This window comes from Neovison vison, chromosome 1, assembly GCF_020171115.1.
Source record: "Neovison vison isolate M4711 chromosome 1, ASM_NN_V1, whole genome shotgun sequence".
Lineage (NCBI taxonomy): Eukaryota > Metazoa > Chordata > Mammalia > Carnivora > Mustelidae > Neogale > Neogale vison.
In genome coordinates, this window is record NC_058091.1 from 22,713,499 (window position 1) to 22,732,643 (window position 19,145).

Sequence of the window (19,145 nt, forward strand, 5' to 3'; positions counted from 1 at the left end):
TGCTGCATTGTTATCTGCTAACTTCACAAAAACAGGGACAACCAGACATTATGAGCCTTCTGTGGAGAGAATGCACCACCAAAGGGACGGAACATGAGTTTGATTAAGCCTCTGGACCCAGCTGCCAATCTGTAGGAAATATAGCTAGTTCTGATGTCATGTGGTCCTAAAGATCTCTGCACTATGAAAATCATGCATTAAAAACTGCAGGACTTATGGCAAATGTGAGGTACGAAAAAACCCTTCCTCAGTGACACATTAAAATACAGAGTAACCTCATAAAACCAGTAACAGTTTAACATCTATTTATATGGTCAAGAAACACAGAAATACTAGAATGAATTTGGCACTCTACCTCGAAAGCTCCCTGACGTTTGAGGAGGTGGTGTGGGAAGAGGTGTAGCTTGTGACTGATTGTGAAGTGGTGGAAGGAGGGCTCTTTGAGATTGGAGGCAAGCTGTAGCATCAGATGTAGGTGGACACAGCTCATACTGAGGTCACCTGTGGTGGATGTCTGAGGTGTGGGTGTTTCGATGCAGCTCAGTTCAGCTGCGAGCCATTTTCTACATTTACCTGGTGTTTCTCCTAGACATTGCACATAAACATGGGCAAGATTCGTTAAGCTCAGATGTTCCCAATATATCAAGCAAGCTGAAATTGACTTGCCCTCTCAACATAAGTATTACAGGCAAGAGGACAAGACAAAGAACACAGAAACATACTGAAATGCCCCAAACACGTGCAGTCAGCAAACTTTGGACTGGGAAAAATTCTAGAGGTTAAACAGCTCAGGTTTATTAAGAGATAAAAGAAAGAAAAAGAAAACAACAGTCTCTCTCTACTGAGTTTAAAAAAAAAAAAAAAGTAAAGCGATGCAGACCTTGAAGATTAAGAGACTTAAAAGGCATAACAAGTCTTTTAAAATGGTAAAGACTGGGGAACCTGGATGGTTCAGTTAGTTATGCATCTGCCTTCAGCCTGGGATACAGCCATGCACTGGGCTCCCTGCTGAGCAGGGAATCTGCTTATCCCTTCTCCCCCCACCTCTTCCCCTGCTCTCTTTTCCTCTTAAAATAAATAAATAAATAAATAAAATCTTAAAAAAAAAAAATGGCAAAAACTATACTACCTAGTAACTACTAATAGCTGTGGACTAACTACTAACACTGTTGACCTGAAGCCTTATCAAAAACACAAACAGCTGATTAACCATTTTCTCCCTTCCAAGTATTAACCAGGCCTAACCCTGCTAAGCTTCTAGGATGAGACGAGATCGGGCACGTTCAGCGTGGTATGGCCGTAGACTGATCAACCATTTTCTTACAATGAAATAAGCTAAAGAAAATGTTAAGAAAATCATAAGGAAAAGAAAATACATTTATAGTTCTGTCCTGCACTGGAAAACATCTGCATATGAGTGGATCCCTGCAGATCGAAGCTAGTGCTATTCAAGGGCCAAGTGTATAAGGAAATATTAAGCATGAGAGCATTTCAAAATCAGGGAAGTGGTTACTTTTGAACTAGACAAGGCACTTTTGGGAAAGCGGGCCTCACTGGGGATGAAAAGGGTGTTTCCCTTATAATAACTAATAGTAACTTTAATTATATGTTAGTTTTCTATGGCTTTTGTGTCTAAATTTTAATACAATGAAAAGGTTTTAAAAAAGTAATATTGAATGAATACCAAAGTGAAGGGAAAAGGAAAAGCCAATTTCCTTCTAAGTGCACGTGGAGCCAGCTTTATCAAATGAAACCGGGCAAGTGACATCATTTATTTATTTATTCATTAATAAACATTCAACTCTTGGGTGCCTACATGGTGCTAGGGCCTTAGGAAATAAAGATGATACGACCAAGCTTCTAGCCTCGAAGATTTTAGGTTTGGTGCAGACAGATACTCAAAGGGATTAGCTACCGGCACGGTGCCAATGGCGGTTACAGAGGAAGAACTGAGTGCTGTGGAAAAGAACCAAAGCTGCCTGGGAGAGTTGGGGGCGGTGGCCCAGAGTAGCTTTTGAGTTGGGTCTTAAAATAAAACATTGCAGATGGGGAAGGGATGTTCCTGGATGCTTTTCTAATAAGCTGAATCCCTGATGAAAATCCACGGTATGGGTCCACCCCACGGCCGCTGTCAGATCACCTGGAGTCCTGTTCGGAGGCACTGTCTCAGACAACTTGGGCCTTCTGTCCAGCAGGAGACACATCTCTTAGCTCCTGTCCTTGCCTGCCCCCTGGACAACCTGTGCCTCTGGTGATTGTCCGGCACTCCTATCCTCACACTGTTACAGTGGAGGCGACTGTCCTCTGGTGCTGGGGAGGCCCAGTGTGTTCAGGGAAGCCTCCATTACTCAGGATATCTGCGGGTGCAAGATCAGAAACTCAGTAACCCACCAAATGAAAAGGAGAAATGCCCCCAAGGAGAGATGAGTAACTGCTCAGAACAGCAAAGCTTTGCTGGGTTTCCTCCCTCATCCACCCCCCGGGGGTATGTACACAAGGGCCAGCCAGTGCTTCCACCTCTGCATGTCTCTCACTGAGCCCTGTTACCAGGAGCTGCAGATCTGAAACCTCGGGCTCGCTAAAAAATGACTACAACCACTAAACTCACTTTTATTAAGCTAAGCACAGTGAATTTAAAAGAATGTAATAAATAATAATTAGATAATTATTTTATAAATCAGTTAATCATTTTTTTTAACTTGAAGGAAGTCCGTTTTGCTTTGTTTCAAATCGCAAGTTTTTTTAAATTGTCTCCCCAAATCCTATTCTGAATGTTAAGAAACTGAATATTAACCCTTTCTTTCCTCCATGTATAATATCCCTAATCCTTCTCCTGGTCAAGGATTGGCAGTTGAGTGGTTTGGGCTGACTAGAGAAAAATGTCATTTATATAAAAAGCAAAAGAGAAATATTTTAAAATATTGGATTATTCTTGTCACGTTAAGTAGACCAGTTTGTTAATGTTAGCTTGTGCCCTAATTCACAGATACAGCACTTAATATCCATTTGTCTAGTTCTTAGCTCTCCTTGCCTTTAAATGAAAGTGTTCAGGGTGCCTGGGTGGCTCAGTTGGTTAAGCATCTGCCTTTGGCTCAGGTCATGTTCCCAGGGTCCTGGGATCGAGTCCCACCCACATCGGGCTCCCTGCTCAGCGGGGAGTCTGCTTTCCCCTCTGCCCCTCACCCCACTTATGCTCACTCACTCTCTCTCTCTCATATAAATAAATAAAATCTTTTAAAAAAATGAAAATGTTCATGAATAAATGGCACACAGCCTGATGTACTGTCAGTACTGAGTAACTGAAAATAGTACAGTCTGGGTAGCCATTTAAGGGCTATTTAGTTTTTTTAAAATTTTGAGACTTCTATATGGAAAGTGCATACGTACAATTCAGACATAATTTTAAAGCAAATCCCCGTATTACCATCCTTGTCAAGAAAGAAAATTTGCCAGCATACCAGAAGCACCCTATTTGTCCAGCCTCAGCAATAACACCACCTCCCTCAGAGGTAACCACTAGTCTGCCTTTCTTCCTTGCTCTCCTTGATAGGTTAACCACCCAGGTAGGTATCCCTAAACAATATAGTTAAATTGTGCCTAGTTCTGAATTTTATGTAAATGGAATCACACTGTAGGCATTCTTTGTGTCTTACTTCTTTTGTTCATCCACTGCCTATGAAATTCATTCATGTTTTCTATAGCTGGAATCCTCTCACTGTCACTAGTGTTCAATGTTATAAACATACACTAAGTGTTTATCCCCTTAAGTGTTCGTGAATACTGGCTATTCATTCCTAACGTCACACACAGGATCAGCATGTGTACTTACAAATGCTTCATTAAAGCAACAATTAAAACATGCCAAGTAGCACCAGTTCATGTACTTTGATGTAATAATAAAGAGTATATAGCTGTTATTATTTAAATATGATAGTAAAAATAGAACATTTGGTTTACAAAATTAATATTGCAATATTCAGGTCAGATTTTTACTTGATATTACTGCCTTCAGCAAATTATATGGAAATGTCCTAAACTATCTGATTATACTTTTACCAGAGAGAATGCATGGCAGTTTTCCCAGACTTGTGGTAGTTGCTTCCTTTATAAGCATCAGAATGACTTTATTTGAAACAGATTCAGAAACTGATTTTCTTCAGCCCATAAATTGATTTCTTTTCCATAAATTCTGATTTCTATTTCAAATAGTTACATGTTGCCCTTCCCGTTGTATGTTATAAATGAGGCCAATTTTGACCACAGAGCAGTAACTACGATTCCTATTTTATGGTAAGTGGCAGAGGCAGGAATTCCTGAGTCACAGACAATGGAATGAGAGGCTCCTGAGATCCTACCATAGCTTTTAAACTTCCTTCCATGTCTCAATTAACATGACCTAAGAATAAAATTATTATTAATTATGCTAGTTTAGCCAGCACTCAAATTTTAAAACTTTTCTATTTTTACCCAGCAATAAAAAAGATGTTTAAAAAAAAATGTTTTTTGTTCTTCCAACTTCACTTTCTGGTAGGTTGTTGAAATTTTTCCTTTCCATTCAGGGCTGATAGAGTTAAACTAATCTAGAACAGTTAATTATCCCATTCAGAAAAAGTTGGGGGGTCGGTGAAGGGTTGGTTGAATAAGGATCTATTATTTTCCCTATCCTCAAAAACTTATGTGAGCACATTAAGTTTACATTTTTTATACAACTGAAAAGTCTGAAGCTCTGCACTTAACCCTCAGAACATACTAGGCACTGTAAAAATATTTGTCAGATAAATGTTGACTTAAACCTGGGATTTTCACTCGCCATCTTGTTACTGATTAAAAAAAAAATACTTCTCTATTAATGTAAAAATACTGTTCGGATAGTCATTTTTCAGAAAAGCTTCTCTAAGGACAGAATTTTACGTGGAACTCTATTTTGTCATTGGTTCTGGTCTTTAAGTAGATAATCTGTTCCTGCAAGGCTGGGGGTCCACTCCATACCCCAAGTGAGCTGTGAAGGAGGCACCAAGGGCCCCGTCCCAGTGGCAGCTCATGCTGAGTTCATAGGGGAGGTCACTACCACCTGTTTCAGAGCAGAGACTCCTGCCAGTAACTGTGTAGAGAACAAGAAGGGGAGGGTTGGCTCCCCTCCCCTCTGTGGGAGCTTTCCAAGAGTAGAAACAGGTGGAATTCTACCCAAGGGCTTTACCTGGTGTGGCAGAGTCACCAGCTGAGTCCCCTCTGTGGTGCCGTCACTGCCAGTCTTGAAGTGACAAGCCTTGGGTCCTTAAGTTCCACGGCAGCACCTTGTTAAAACAATCGTTATCATAATTACTTAATTTTCACACATTTTTTTGAGGTGAACACATTTTAAATTTGTAAGTTAAGAGCTGCCTATACCTACATATTAACTTTAAAAGTTAATGAAACTTTAAAAGTTCTCCCATAATCACAGAATTTTGGGTTAAAAAATGTTATGCTATAAAATTTTCTTTTTTAGTGTTTACAGAATTTAAGAAACATTTATCATATATCTAAGAACAATGACATGCCATTTTGCTAAAACTCTGAATCTTTACTTTGGGCAGATATCTGTGCCACGTAATTTTCTGTAAAATTAATGGATTATTTCTTAATTGCTCTGAAAGGAATACAGAGCATCAATGTAATTATACAGACTCATTTGTACAAAAGTGCTTTATTTGCATTTCACAAGATTTCAGAGGTTTTTACTCAGTTGCAATTTAACAAGCTAAAAGCTACTACTACGGATATGGCTTAATTGCTTAGTTGGTTTAGCTGTGAAACTTCAAATGCTTAGCAACTGCATCTTCAGAAAATCTTGACACTTAATGCTCATACCTCTCAATTACTCCCAGAATCTTATAAGGTTATTGAATGAAAGCTTTTCATGAATTTCTCTTCCACCACTTCCTTCCGTGTTTTTGAGTTTGGAGGTAAATGTAACCTCATGCTAGAAATGCCACATCCTGAAAGAGCAGCTTAATTCACCACTATACACTTCTCTTCACTTGTTAACTTTACAAAAAAATAAATAAATAAATAAAAATCACTTTCCACAAAATCTTGGTCAATCTATATAAAGTTTGAGATTAAAATTTATTTAAAGACTCCAAAAAAAAAGTTATGAATCCCCTTCGTTTCATCACCAACATTTAAGCCCACATACATACCAGTTAATGTACTAGGAGGCCCTAGGAGTAAGGCTATCCTGAGACAAGGTGCCTGGCCTGCACACACTAGAGAAGAAAAGCCATGTGAACGATGGCACAGGTCATAAAGACAACCACAGAGGTCTGTATAAGATGCTGTGAGGGGAAGGGTCAGATCCAAAAGCCTTCTCAAAGAGGGTATTTTTAATGATCACATTGGTAGTTTGAATGAACTACTACTGCCAAACAGCACAAGAAAATGTGCTGACCTTTCCTCAGCAATGTACTTCCTCTTACATTATTAATTTAAAGCACTTCCTTTTACATTATTAATTTTCTTAGCATACTTGTTTTTAGCTACAATAATGATAAAGTAAATGTAGAAAAATGTTCAAAATAGTTCTAATGAAGATTTTCTAGCTTATCTTTTTTAACAGCCCAGTTGGAGTGAAATACGAAACAATACAATTTGGAAATATTTTAATGAGCTACTATCTACTGTCTTTTCTAGATGAAAACTTTTCAATTCCTCATAATAAAAGGGGAGTTCTTGGAATGGCCAACAAAGGCCGTCACACCAATGGGTCACAATTCTACGTCACACTACAGCCAGCACCCTATCTAGATAGAAAATATGTGGCTTTTGGGTATGTACACTATAAGTTTGTCTATATAATATATATATATATGTGTGTGTGTGTGTCTATATATGTCTATATAATATAGATATATATGTATGGTTTGGGGCATCTGGGTGGCACAGTCAGTTAAGTGCCTAACTCCTGATGTTGGCTCAGGTCATGATCTTAGGCTTGTAAGTAAGTGTAATGCAAGTGATATTTCTAGACTGAAAAAGCAGAAAGTGTATTTTCATCCAAAGGAGATTTCTTTAAAAAGATAATTTTTTATTAATAGATGTATAACCTAAAATGATGTATTATCTTCTATTTTCCCTTGTCCTAAATAAACTGTATTCTGATTTTAAAAATGTATTCTTCAATTATTTAAAATCCAAATAATATTCACATTTCTTGGATCATTTTAGTGTCTTCCCATCATCTTAACCACATGATTAGGTGATCCTTCCTATCTTTCCAAAAGGTGCCTTCCTCAAACACAAACATGACTACTTTAAAATGTTTAACATCTCCTTCTTCACTATATACCCCTCTCCAGATGCATACAGCTTTAAGTCTAGAGTGGCATTCTGGGCCTTCATTATCTGGCCCCACATCTATTTCAGCTTTCCCTTCTGTTAGCCTCCTGACTCATTCATTCAACCAGCGTTTTATTAAGCACCTACTATATGCCAGTCATGGTGCTCAGTCGTGAGGAAAAGAGTGAAGAGGCACAATTTCTGCCCTTTAGGGAGAGTCTATAGTGTATTAGAAAACGAACAGCTCTAAGCCAGTGAGACACAGGCTACGGCAGTTCTGTGAACAGTGCACTGGGGATACAGGAAAGAGGGAAGACAGCTCCTCTAGCAAAAGCGAACACAGATCCCTAGAGGATGGCAGTGGAGTGGAGGATGTGGTCTCCTTTTGACGACTGCTATTTTCCAAGTGATTCACCTTCCTTCAGGGGACTCTTGCTCACTCAATTTTGTCTGGTTTTGGCAGGGGGGGGGGCACTGCACCTCTTTTATTCTAGCTCAAGTATCATCTCAATCAATCTCTGAAATCTCCAAATCAGAGCTGAGTCTGGGCTGGAATATTTAAACAAGACCTTAAGAGAACACTAGGGAGCAGAAAGGTGATACCTTAAGAGGCAAGTAGACCAAATTAACTCCTTCAGGGGTACTGTCCTTCCCCACTGCAGGGCTGCTTCTGGTGTTAATGCTTTCTATCATCGCAGATCGTCCCCGGGTTTATGTGAGTTTCCGGAATCCCAGACATGGTTAGCAAGGTCCAGAGAGAGACAGACCTTCCTTTTGAGCCCTAGTTCCTGGTACATGAACTTGTCCCTTCAGATAAATGACACTAGGAATGCTCTTCAGGGGAGACTGTCTTGCCCACTGGCTTCATAAGGAAAGAATGTCAAAACACAAATCTGTAAAATCTCCATTCATACATGCATAGGTAGAAGGGGTAAATATGGGGAAAGTGATGGGGGTAATTAATTTTATTATGGGGACTCCCAGATGGGGTGAGCATAGAAATCTGCATGAGGAGGTGAGATAAGTATTGAAATTCAAGTAGAAGTTAGCCAGAGAAGGCTGAAATCAAAATGAGTAAAATCAAATTTTGGGAAGAGTGAGAAAACTTTGCAGAGGGGCCCTAAGGAATAAGGAGAGCCTCTTACCTACAAGTCATTTATTCTAGTTAGAGCTTAGCACCCCAGTGGTGAATGGACAGAGAGAGGAGGGTAGAGAGGAGGAGACGGTCAGGCCCAGGTCCCAAAAGCTATCTGTGCCATGCTGTTAAGCAGGGACTCCCACCCAAAGGGGATGGGAAGCTATGGAGGAATTCATTGGGAGCAACATGACTAAGTTCTCATTTTGAAAAAATTCTTTTCAGCATTAGTGAGGAATTAATTGGCAAAGGATGACAATGAAATTGGAAAGGCCAGTTAAGAAGCCTATGGCTTCTATGGCACTATGATAATAGTGCCATAAATGAAGTCCTGGTCCAAAGCACTGGCAGTGCAGAGAAGTGAGGGTAAACAGAAAAAGATTCAAGCGATACTCAGAAGTTAGATTCAACAAGACTCCAGTGACTCTTTCAATGGTGGTGGTGCGATCATGGAAGAGTATCAAGCAGTGGTATGTCACAGAATCTTCTACAGTGTTGTAAATGTACTAAAACCTGTGCTGTCCACTATGACAGCTGCTGGCCACATATGGCCACTGCCCACTTGAAATATGACCAGTACAACTGAGGAACTACATTTACTAAGTTTCAAATTTAAATACCCACCTGTGGCCAATGGCTACCATACTGGGTAGGGAGAGTCTAGAGAAACTCCTAGGATTTTTGGAACCGTTTGCATGGTTGATGCCATTTACCAAGATAGGGAGTATGAGGATATGGGAGAGAAGATCATGGATTTAGGATGGACGAGTTATGTTTCTGATGAGGATACCTACAGGTGAGGCAGAAGGCAACTCTGGTATACCATAAGTAGGTATTCAAGGGGGGCAAGGCCGGAAATAGAAATTTGGAAACTCACCATGACAGCTGACCTATAGCCAGACCACAGTACCATCACTCCCAGGACAGCCTCTGGCCCTTTGCTTATCTTGTTCCTTTCTGCCTCTCTAGAGTCTGCCAAAATCCTTTCAAGGCTTAAGTCAGAAACCTCCTGATTACCAGAATCAACATGCTTCTTTGTCCTCCTTGGCACTCTGTACAAACTTGCATCTTCTATTTTAACACCTGTCACAGTGGAGAGATGCACATAGTAAGTGCTCCTTCAGTATTTGTGAGACCAATCTGGAGAACAGGCTCTACAGCCTCTTTGGTCAGAGATGAATCTGTCCATTTGTCCCTTGCTCATCCTCAGAATGTACCTTGTGTTGGGCTCAGTGTCCTGGCTTCTGTTGGAGACAGCCAGAGGTGGATGGAGTTGCCTAGAGCATGAACAGTGTCAGCACTGCCATGTGCCTATAAAAGTTCATGAAACGGAAACTCTACCTTCCCCTCAGCCACTGCCGCTGCTCAAACAGTGCCAAAGGGAACCAGTCCCGTGTTTAGCGCTGTCTCTCTAGCCCGTGTTACTCTCTTTCAGTTGAGAGAACCATCCTAAGTCTAGCTCCACTCAGAGAGTTCTAGCTCATGGCCAGCGAATGTCTATAGAGATCCAAACTAGCATGGCTCTGAGCTTTTGTTCACGTACCCAGTGGTGGTGATGAGGTGTCTACTAGGGGCCCCGCAGTGTGTTAGGCGTTGAGTGCTAAGTAAAAGCATGAACTATGTCCTCATAGGAGAATCAGAAACTCATCAAAGCAGCATAAATGTCAAATTAGCCTTGACAACTCCTATAAAGATGACGGGGAGCTTGGCATAAGCGAGGAGCGATGAGGAGCGATGAGTAAACTGAAATCTGAAGGAAAAGCAGGAGGTGGGGAGCAAAGGGAAAGTTGGGGGCAGGAGCACAACAGATAGACATGGCAGGGAAGCAACATGGGATACTGAGGTACTGAAGTCAGTCCCGCTGGGGCAGAGAGCCAGGGGAGCATGGCCCAGGAAAGCACTGGAAGGCAGCAGGGAGGCAGCCCATGGCGGGTCATGGTGGAGATTTTTGGTCTTTATCATAAGGGAAATTATTGAAGTATTTTAAGTGGGGAAGTGAGATCAGACTTGCAATTTTTTTTTTTAAGGTTTACATTTTTAAGAGATAACCCTGACAGCAGTGAGGATGACAAACTGGAAGGGTCCCAGAACAGATGTGGAGGAACCGTGGCAAAGTGGACACATCTGGAGCTATTTATACTGATGACTGATAATCTGATTTACAGGAAGTAGTCATAGCTAAACAGGATAACACTTGATTTACGGATGGAAGCTAATGTGAAAATTTATGACTAAATTCTCCATTTTTCCTCCTAAATAGGCAATTGATTGAAGGAACAGAAGTTCTTCAAAAATTGGAATTGGTTCCAACAGAGAATGAAAGACCAATACAACGATGCGTAATTATTGACAGTGGAGATCTTTATGCCTGATTTTCATATCAGTATTCTCTGACAACTTATGCATCTGATCAGCTGTTTCTATATTTAATTAAATAGTGCTTGATAAAATTTAATTTGAAAGCTGTACAGATGCTGTAGGTTGGCCCTCCAAACACCCAATCCCTCCCCATTTTCCTTTCTTGTCTCTGCCACAGACTATAAAAGCAAAACACTTAATTTCCCACCCTCCTTTGCAGCCAGTAATGGCCATGGAATACCATCTCGCCAGTGAGACAAGTAGAATGCCAGTGATCCTGCCCCTTCCCCTCAACCAGCCTTGAATGCAGACAGGCCAGAGCTGTGAAGGAAAGGCCAAGAGAACTGGAGATGTCAGCCCCAACTCTTGGGCTGAACGACCAATGCCAGCAAGTACCTATCTCTGGCTTCTTACTGTAAGACAAATAGACTCCTGCTTGTTGACGTTACTATTGGCTCATTATTTTGCTACTTGTAGACTAAAACATTCTTAGCAGCAGGAACTAATGGCCTTCCAATCCTACAGCACTTGGAGCGGAATTATGTTGTCTGTGAATTACATTTTTGCCCTAAGAAAGTTGGTAAATAAAATAATAGAAATAGAAAAAATAGAATAGAACAAATAGAAAAATAGAACAAATAGAAAAAAGAGGCAATAAAAAAATTCACTGTAATATTTCATAGTTTACATGCAGCATTCAGAAAAAGGCATCTATCTGACATGAAAAGAATGCTTATCTCTGAGCCACACCAACCATATGAAAACCAAAGGCTTGGGTTAAGCAGCCCAACACAAATCAGCCCTGTGGTCATTGACTCCAGAGATGTTATTGGGATCCTGCTTCATCAGCTGTTCCTTAATCTGAGATTCTTAAATCCATCACCAGGGGAGCTTTTAAAACACAGACTGCAGGACCCTGCCCTTGATCTACCGAGTCAGAGTCTCGAAGTGTGGGAAAGGGATTCTGTTCATTCATTTAGCTCAACCTAGAGGATCCTGTTTGGCCAGCTGGGCACAGTCATTTAGAAATCACGGCAAGACGTAAGTGACTAGTTTCAGCCCCCTCTTTGTAGTTAGTGAAATGAGTGACTCTGTTGGTGGTGACCTTGCTCAGCTGCCTCCACCACTGCTGCCATTGCATTCATACTATGCCCAAAGCCATTAAGATTTTGGGTTTTTCTTGCCCTTTGCAGAAGGTCGGTCTTCCAAGAATGATCTCTTAAGCAGACAGGCCTCTAATTGATTTGGAAGTTGCCAAAAGGAGGCATATGCTTTCTTTGACTTTTCATTTTGAAAGGATTATAAATTTACAGGAAGTTGCAAAAATAGTACAGAGCAGTCCTGTGTGCTGATCATCTAGGTTCTCCAATGGACATATCTTACACAACAACTATTGTACAATATATAAACCAGGAAGTGACATCAGTACTGTGTGTGTTATCATTTTATCATGTGTAGATTCATGTGACTGATACTGCAGTCAAGTCACACAAGTTTTCAAAAAGACCTCCCTTGGGCTACCACTTTATAGTTACACCTACTCCCCTGCTCTCCACCATCCATCTCTAACTCCTGACAACCGAAATGGGATTTTTTGTTTTTGTTGTTAAATCACAACTTTATTGCTATTTGGTATATGCCTTTATAGTAAGATTGGAGGTGGATGGGGAGAAAGCATACTGCCTATGTCACATTCTCAAGTGACCCTGAGGCAGCAGAGTGTTAAGAATGTGTGTTCTGGAGCCAGACGGCCTTGGTTTGAATCCTAGCCCTGCCATTCCCTAGATGCATGCATTTAGGCAAGAATTCCCTGTGCCTCTATTTCAAATCTTCATGTCAAAGCATAGCACCTACCAAACAGAGTTGTTGTGAGGGTCCAAGGAATCAATAATTTATATGCAGGATCTAGAACAGAACCTTTTTGTGCTATATGTGCTCATTAAATGTATGCTTAATAAATTACTGGTATACCTTCAGGAGTTGGCCTAGGAAGTTGTATTTTTTAAAAGCTCCTCAACGACTCTGATTAATAACAAGATTTGGGAAACACTAAAGAGGAGATAGTTCTTCTTCCTCTGTTCTGAAAAGTTTCCGCCAACCTGAGAGGTTAAGCTGTTTGCATGAAGTCTCCAGATCCTCTCTCTGGGCCTTTGGATGGGTTCCTCTGGTCATTCCGGTGACATTTCAAAGGGGAGCTAGGCTTGCCACAGGGCCTCTCACCAACTAGTGAAGCGTGTAATGAACAAAACTGATGCTTTGCAGAGATCCTAGTTAAAACAAATTAATAAGCATTAGTCATGTAATAACAAGCAGCACAGCAGTTATTACTTGCTCTTACTTGCATGAACCCGCACACTAGGGAATTAAGCAGTTTATCTGATATTGTGAAAGAATGGAGATATCTGCATGGGTGTTCTTACACTTACCTGCAATGGAAAGGTAGATCTCTACCGACTTTCTAAAGGATGGCAAGTTCCCGGTCCCTTTGTCCACTCCCACGTCCTACTCTCAGGCTGTGTAGAAACTTAGATCATAGATTTGTATGTGCAGTGGTTCTTCTTACCACCATTTAAATGTTCACACAGTGATACTTCTGTATTAGAATGTATTCTGTATCAGAACATGTACGTTAGCCATGTAATTTGAAGAAATTGATTCAAAGATTCAAAAACTTATCCCAATTTAACTCCAAATAGGACTTTGATTTAACCAAATTGACTTTGATTTGATTCAACAGAAGGAATTCTAGACTGTTCCACGTCTACAAATATGAAACGCATTCTGATAATTTATACAAAATGCTATATGATCTCGCCCCAATTCTGATATGGCAAAGCCAAACTCAGATCCTGTAACTTACACTAAGTCATGTTAATAAGGGGCGTGTGGTATCTGGACATTTTTCTTATTATGGGAGATTTGAGATAATCATTTAAAATTCTATCTAAAGAATTTGTTTGTCCCAACTGCAAACCATGCCCATTATTTGTTAATGAACGAATGGTCTGGCAACCTCAGGATTCCATATTGAGTTTTTGTACTTCATACATATCTTAAATTAGGAAGTGTTTTAGTCCTAGTTACTTAGTAATGAAGCAATAAAATAACTTAGTCTTTCACCTTCCTCATTTGTAGAAAGAAGAGATCGAAGTAAAGAAGCCGTTAGTTCTGTCTGAATCTAAAACTTTAGAGATTCTCTGAGTAAATTTACAAAATCAGTAACAGTACTATTACTTTGGGTTTTGATTTTTGTAAAATGGGGGTACATCTATCTCACAGTGGTTTGAGGCCTGAGATAATATGTGAAGACACTTGTGATGACACTTGACACATAGCACCTATTCAATAAAAATGAGCTTCCCTTCTGGAATGTTAACCCACAAAACCCGTCAAGCTGTCACTGACCGAAAGAATATCATCACCACCACTTCAAGAAACCGCAGTTCTCTCTAATGCTCAGCCCTAGTTCGTCACTAATATCACATTTTCAATTGACTGGATTTATTCAAAAGTATATCCTCAAAATTAGAATGGATTGCCATCGCAGCTAGTGATATGCTCTCTTCATTTTTAAAAACTACTATGTTAATTATATAATCTACCACCCTTCCTAAAATGGAATCTTAAATTGGGCCAATCTAGCCAGCCATCTCTCAAATAAATTTTATATATCATACAAAATATCTGAAAAGAACCTTGAAAGTTAACATATATAACATGAAGTACAAAGCTTGGTATTTGATTAGAGGTCTTTGAAAATGTGATAAATCACAGGTTTTTCTACTTCGGTGTGCATGAGAAATGCTTGAGCCTATCAACAAAATATGGGTTCCCGAGTCTCATCCTAATTTCTGATCCAGTGGGTCTGTAGTAGGCCAGAGAATCTGCATTTTTTAAAAAATATTTATTTATTTGACAGACGGAGATCACAAGTAGGCAGAGAAGCAGGCTCCCTGCTGAGCAGAGAGCCTGATTGTGGGGCTTTATCCTAGGACCCTGGGATCATGACCTGAGCTGAAGGCAGAGGCTTTAACCCACTGAGCCACCCAGGTGCCCCAAGAATCTGCATTCTTAACACGTTCCACATGGTGCTGCTGCTGCTGCCCTGGAGACCACACATTAAGAACCACTGGGATGGACTATATTAAAAGACATACACAGGGGTGCCTGGGTGGCTCCCTAGGTTAAGCACCCAACTCTTGATTTTGGCTCAGGTCATGATCTCAGGCCCTGCACAAGGGTAGAATCTGCTTGGGATTCTCTCTGTCCCTCTCCCATTGCCCCTCCTCTTGCTTGCACATGCTCTCTCAAATAAAAACTCTTAAAAAAAAGAAAGAAAGAAAGAAAGAAAGAAAGAAAGGGGCACCTGGGTTGCTCAGTGGGTTAAAGCCTCTGCCTTCAGCTCAGGTTATGATCTCAGGGTCCTGGGATCAAGCCCCGCATCAGGCTCTCTGCTCAGCAGGAAGCCTGCTTCCTCCTCTCTCTCTCTCTCTCCCTGCCTCTCTGGCTACTTGTGATCTGTCAAATGAATAAATAAAATCTTAAAAAAAAAAAAAAAAAAGACTGGTATTGGGAGACTTGTGGCATGCAGGTACATGCAAGAAAAAGTTATAACCTGCAAGTTGTGACAACAGAATACAATGAGGAAAAATGGTAAGACAAGAAACTTTGATTTCATCAAGGTAGCACAGATCTATGCAAACACTGACCAATCAGAAGGGACAGCAACTAGAGGCCTGGTTCAGGGTCCTGGAGCTCCTGCTGGACTGGAGGTGAGCCCTCTAGCTGCAGGAGAGGCAACAAGGCAGATGGGTCTTAGGTCAGGGGGACTGGGACACGTGTACTGCTCAGCGCAGTGCCCTCTAGCAGTCAGGACAAAATCCCTTGAATATTTTTAAAAACCAGAATATCCACCTGGGAGTGTTCTGGCTGAAAATCAGCTCCCCGAGACAGGATGAGGAGGAGCATAATACCTGAGCACAGGGAGAGGTAGTAGTAATGTACAGTATCAGAGAGCTTCCTGAGGTGCAGTTTAGCTTGAACTTGGGTTGTTCCTAAGGGATATGTTAGAAAAACGGATTCCTTCTGTTTTCTAAAGGACTGAGACCTGTAATGGAAAAAGAAAAAACTCCAGCAGATCCAGGGTTTGAAGCAGAGTAGAAATGAAAATAAATATGTCTCAGGTGCCAGCCTAGAGACAATCTACATCCAAGAGTTTTGCATTTGTACCCTGCCCTTACATATATTTGTAAAACAAAACAAAAACTTTACAACATGTTTTGCTGGATGTCATCTTATAGAGGAGTCACTATTAAGAGCTGCAGCAATTTAGAATAGTTCTCCACAGGTTATAATGTAAAGCAGTCTTCTCAAACTTTAAAACACATGTACATATGAACTTCCAAAAAAAAAAAGCAGATTATCATTTGGGAGGTCTGAGGTGAGGCCAGAGATTCTGCATCTCTAACAAACTTTCAGGTGATATGAATGTATTAGTTCATGAGCCCATACTATGAGAAGAGTAAAGCTGTGGTTTTCAACCTAAACCGAAGATTAAAAACACCCGGAGAGCTTTGAAAAACCCTGATGCCCAGGCATTTTTCCAGAGTAATTAAATTGTTACCGTGGCATCAGGATTTTTCAGAACTTCCCAGGTGATTCCTATGTTCAGCCAAGGTTGAGAACAACTGCTCTTAAGCGTAACCTACCACAGTCATGAAAGAAATATCCTTAGCCAGTGAAGAGCTTCTCTAATGATGGTATCTCTAGGATTTTATTATCAATCCCAGTCACAGTGTTAATAGTTAAGAGTAAATCTACAGGGGTGCCTGGGTGGCTCAGTGGGTTTTAAAGCCTCTGCCTACGGTTCAGGTCATGATACCAGAGTTCTGGGATGGAGCCCCCCATCAGGCTCTGCTCTGCAGGAAGCCTGTTTCCTCCTCTCTCTCTGCCTGCCTCTCTGCCTACTGTGATCTCTGTCAAATAAATAAAATCTTAAAAAAAAAAAAAGTAAATCTACAATTTTAGCTCACTATTAATCTTTGATTCATTACAATCCTTTGTTGAAACTTACTTGAAATATTACAATGTTTAATGCATGTTGTTAAAACTGTGTTATAGATGCCAGACCTTGCTCTGGAACAGTGAAGTGACTTTGCAAGCCTTCCTTGAGCTAGTGCAATAGATGCCACGTAACATAAAATAATCCAGTGCTTTTCTAGCCTTAAAACAAGACAGTGAAGTGTCTTCTTATAAAGACTATAAAAATCTGAAGACTAGAGTTGAACACCCAGATGACAAATTGTAAAACAATGTCCTCCACAATGGGGCGTATTCCTCCTAGAGTGTAAACAAGATGATCCACGGGGGTATTGGGAAAAAACACAACTTCTATTGTGTTTTTAACCTTAAAAAAAAAAACCCCACAAAGCTGACTAGTGCCTTCCTTTGTCTGGGTGTCAGATAGTCAAACGCTTACTGTGGAAGCCATACATACCCTGAGAAGAGGAGGCAGTTCACTGAAGGCTGATAATGGGACCTCATTTAAATATGTGGCTGCACCTTTTTTTTTTTGTCCAAGTTCCAGAGGGCAAAGCATTTAATTACATTTCACAACAAGAGAAGAACTGTTGTGACTCAACCAAATACGGAACATAGTTCTCTCCAAATTCTGCACAAACCACTATTTTCTTAATTTATTTAATTTGATGAACAATGAAATCAAGTTTTCCTTTTTAGCATTTATCTAAGATGTAGAAATAACAAAGTCGGTGCAATAAAGTAGGTGAAATATTTAATAAGATTATACAAACACATAACCAACATAAACTGTGAAAAAAGATAAAAAGGCTCTCCTCTTCAAACAACCCTTTTTTCTAAAATGAAAACAGTCTGCTCTCCAATGGGGAAAATGATCTGCAGTTGAAATAAGACTCCCGAGCAGCGCTTAAGTTTTCTGCACTCGGTCTTTGCAATGAGAAATGATTACTTAACAGAAAACTTAAATTGAACAGCATATATAAACATCATATTGCTTTTTTTACTTAAGGAAGCAATATCTAGTGATCTGTCAAAGCAGATTTGTATTCATGAATTGTCAACAGACCCACAACACAGCCAAGTCTTCTTTGAAAGTCTTTCAATAATTCTGGCCATAGGCTGGATCGGTCAAATATTGTCTCGTGTTTACATCAAACAAATCGCCAGCTAGTGTAATCAACAGAACTAATACTCAGTGACGATGGTACAAAAGGACCCCACAGATCAGATTCTAGAAAGTTTTAAAGCCTTCAGATTGAGGCAAAAAAAAAAAAAAAAAAAAAAAAAGCTAAAACGTTTAGAGTCAACTTTTTTGTGGTGCTTTCATAGCAAAGCAGATCTCATAAAAGCAATGTTCGTGTGTTATTTTATTAGGGTAAACGTGCATAATTAAACTTGCCGGATAAATGCAAGTAACGGGGGGGGGGGGAAACCCGGCACTAAAAACAGCTTTTATAATCCAGTTTTTACTCGTTAATATAAGCGAGGCTGCAATTGTGACTGTTTTGTGAGACTGGACATCAGGTGGCGCTCACCCTTCCTAATTAAGCCGGAGCAGTCCCAGAACATTAACGAGCATTTCAACATCCAGTCCTGATGTCAAGCATCGAGTTTCGGGCAAGTCACTCTGTCTGACGCTCGGTTTCCTCACCTGTAAAGTGGGTTGGGAACGGACCAGATGGAGTTCCAACCCAGCTCGTCTCTGATTCTCTGTAGTGGTGGTGGCGTTGACTGACTGCGGCTACCGCTGATTTAAGTAGCAAAAAATTCGGTAAAGACAGCCTGGGCAAGTGGGATAGAGATAGTGTAGACAGAGCTCTGGCTGGAAGGCCGGGGGCCGTTTTCGGTGTTTTAGCCGCTCACCGTGAGCGGGCGACGGAGCAGAAACTCAGCCACGTGGCTTCTTCATTTCCCTGAGGGATCCCAACACAAGGTTACTTCCAGAAAAATTCGAGAGAGAGAGAAGCGCGGGTCCTACTAAGAATCTGTGCGAGCATCTTCGGAACGCGGGAGCACACCGCAAACTTGAGTCACTGGGTGGGTCTAAAGGCACCTCACGGAAACGAACGCCAGGCCGACTCCGGTCCCAGAGGCGAAGCCCGGAAAGTCACGTGGGGCCGCGGATTTACGGCCTCCCGGGTCGCTCGGGCGGACGCCAAGAGCCACCTCATGTAGGTTGTTCCATCCGAGCCAGGGTGGAAGCTTTCCCTACCGCGGGAACTAGAACAGCCCAGCTGCATCTTGGATGGTAAACTAAGGGCAAAGGAAATAGGTTCTTGCTCCTGGGAGCTTCTTC

At 40.9% G+C, this 19,145-nt stretch overlaps 1 protein-coding gene and 1 long non-coding RNA gene across 5 annotated transcripts in view; one reads left to right on the forward strand and one right to left on the reverse strand.

The window, feature by feature from the left end:
- Nucleotides 1-12,789, forward strand: part of PPIL6 (peptidylprolyl isomerase like 6) — a 31,180-nt gene extending 18,391 nt beyond the window's left edge. The window contains exons 7-8 of one of the 2 annotated variants that reach the window (XM_044244450.1): nt 6,673-6,808; nt 10,713-12,789. In XM_044244450.1, the coding sequence (XP_044100385.1) occupies nt 6,673-6,808; nt 10,713-10,824 (248 nt within the window). In that variant the 3' untranslated portion in view covers nt 10,825-12,789. The remainder of the gene's footprint in view (nt 1-6,672; nt 6,809-10,712) is intronic. The other variant, XM_044244451.1, reaches the window with a different exon arrangement.
- Nucleotides 1,766-19,003, reverse strand: LOC122903870. Of its 3 annotated transcripts, XR_006384088.1 has the most exons (5): nt 18,501-19,003; nt 15,784-15,917; nt 12,782-13,077; nt 5,198-5,294; nt 1,766-2,357 (listed from the first exon to the last, which is right to left on the reverse strand). It is a non-coding gene; the product is annotated as an uncharacterized LOC122903870 (long non-coding RNA). The 3 variants fall into 3 exon arrangements; XR_006384082.1 differs by lacking the exon at nt 15,784-15,917 and having other exon boundaries at nt 12,910-13,077; XR_006384076.1 differs by lacking the exon at nt 15,784-15,917.
- Nucleotides 19,004-19,145: the final 142 nt, after the last annotated feature.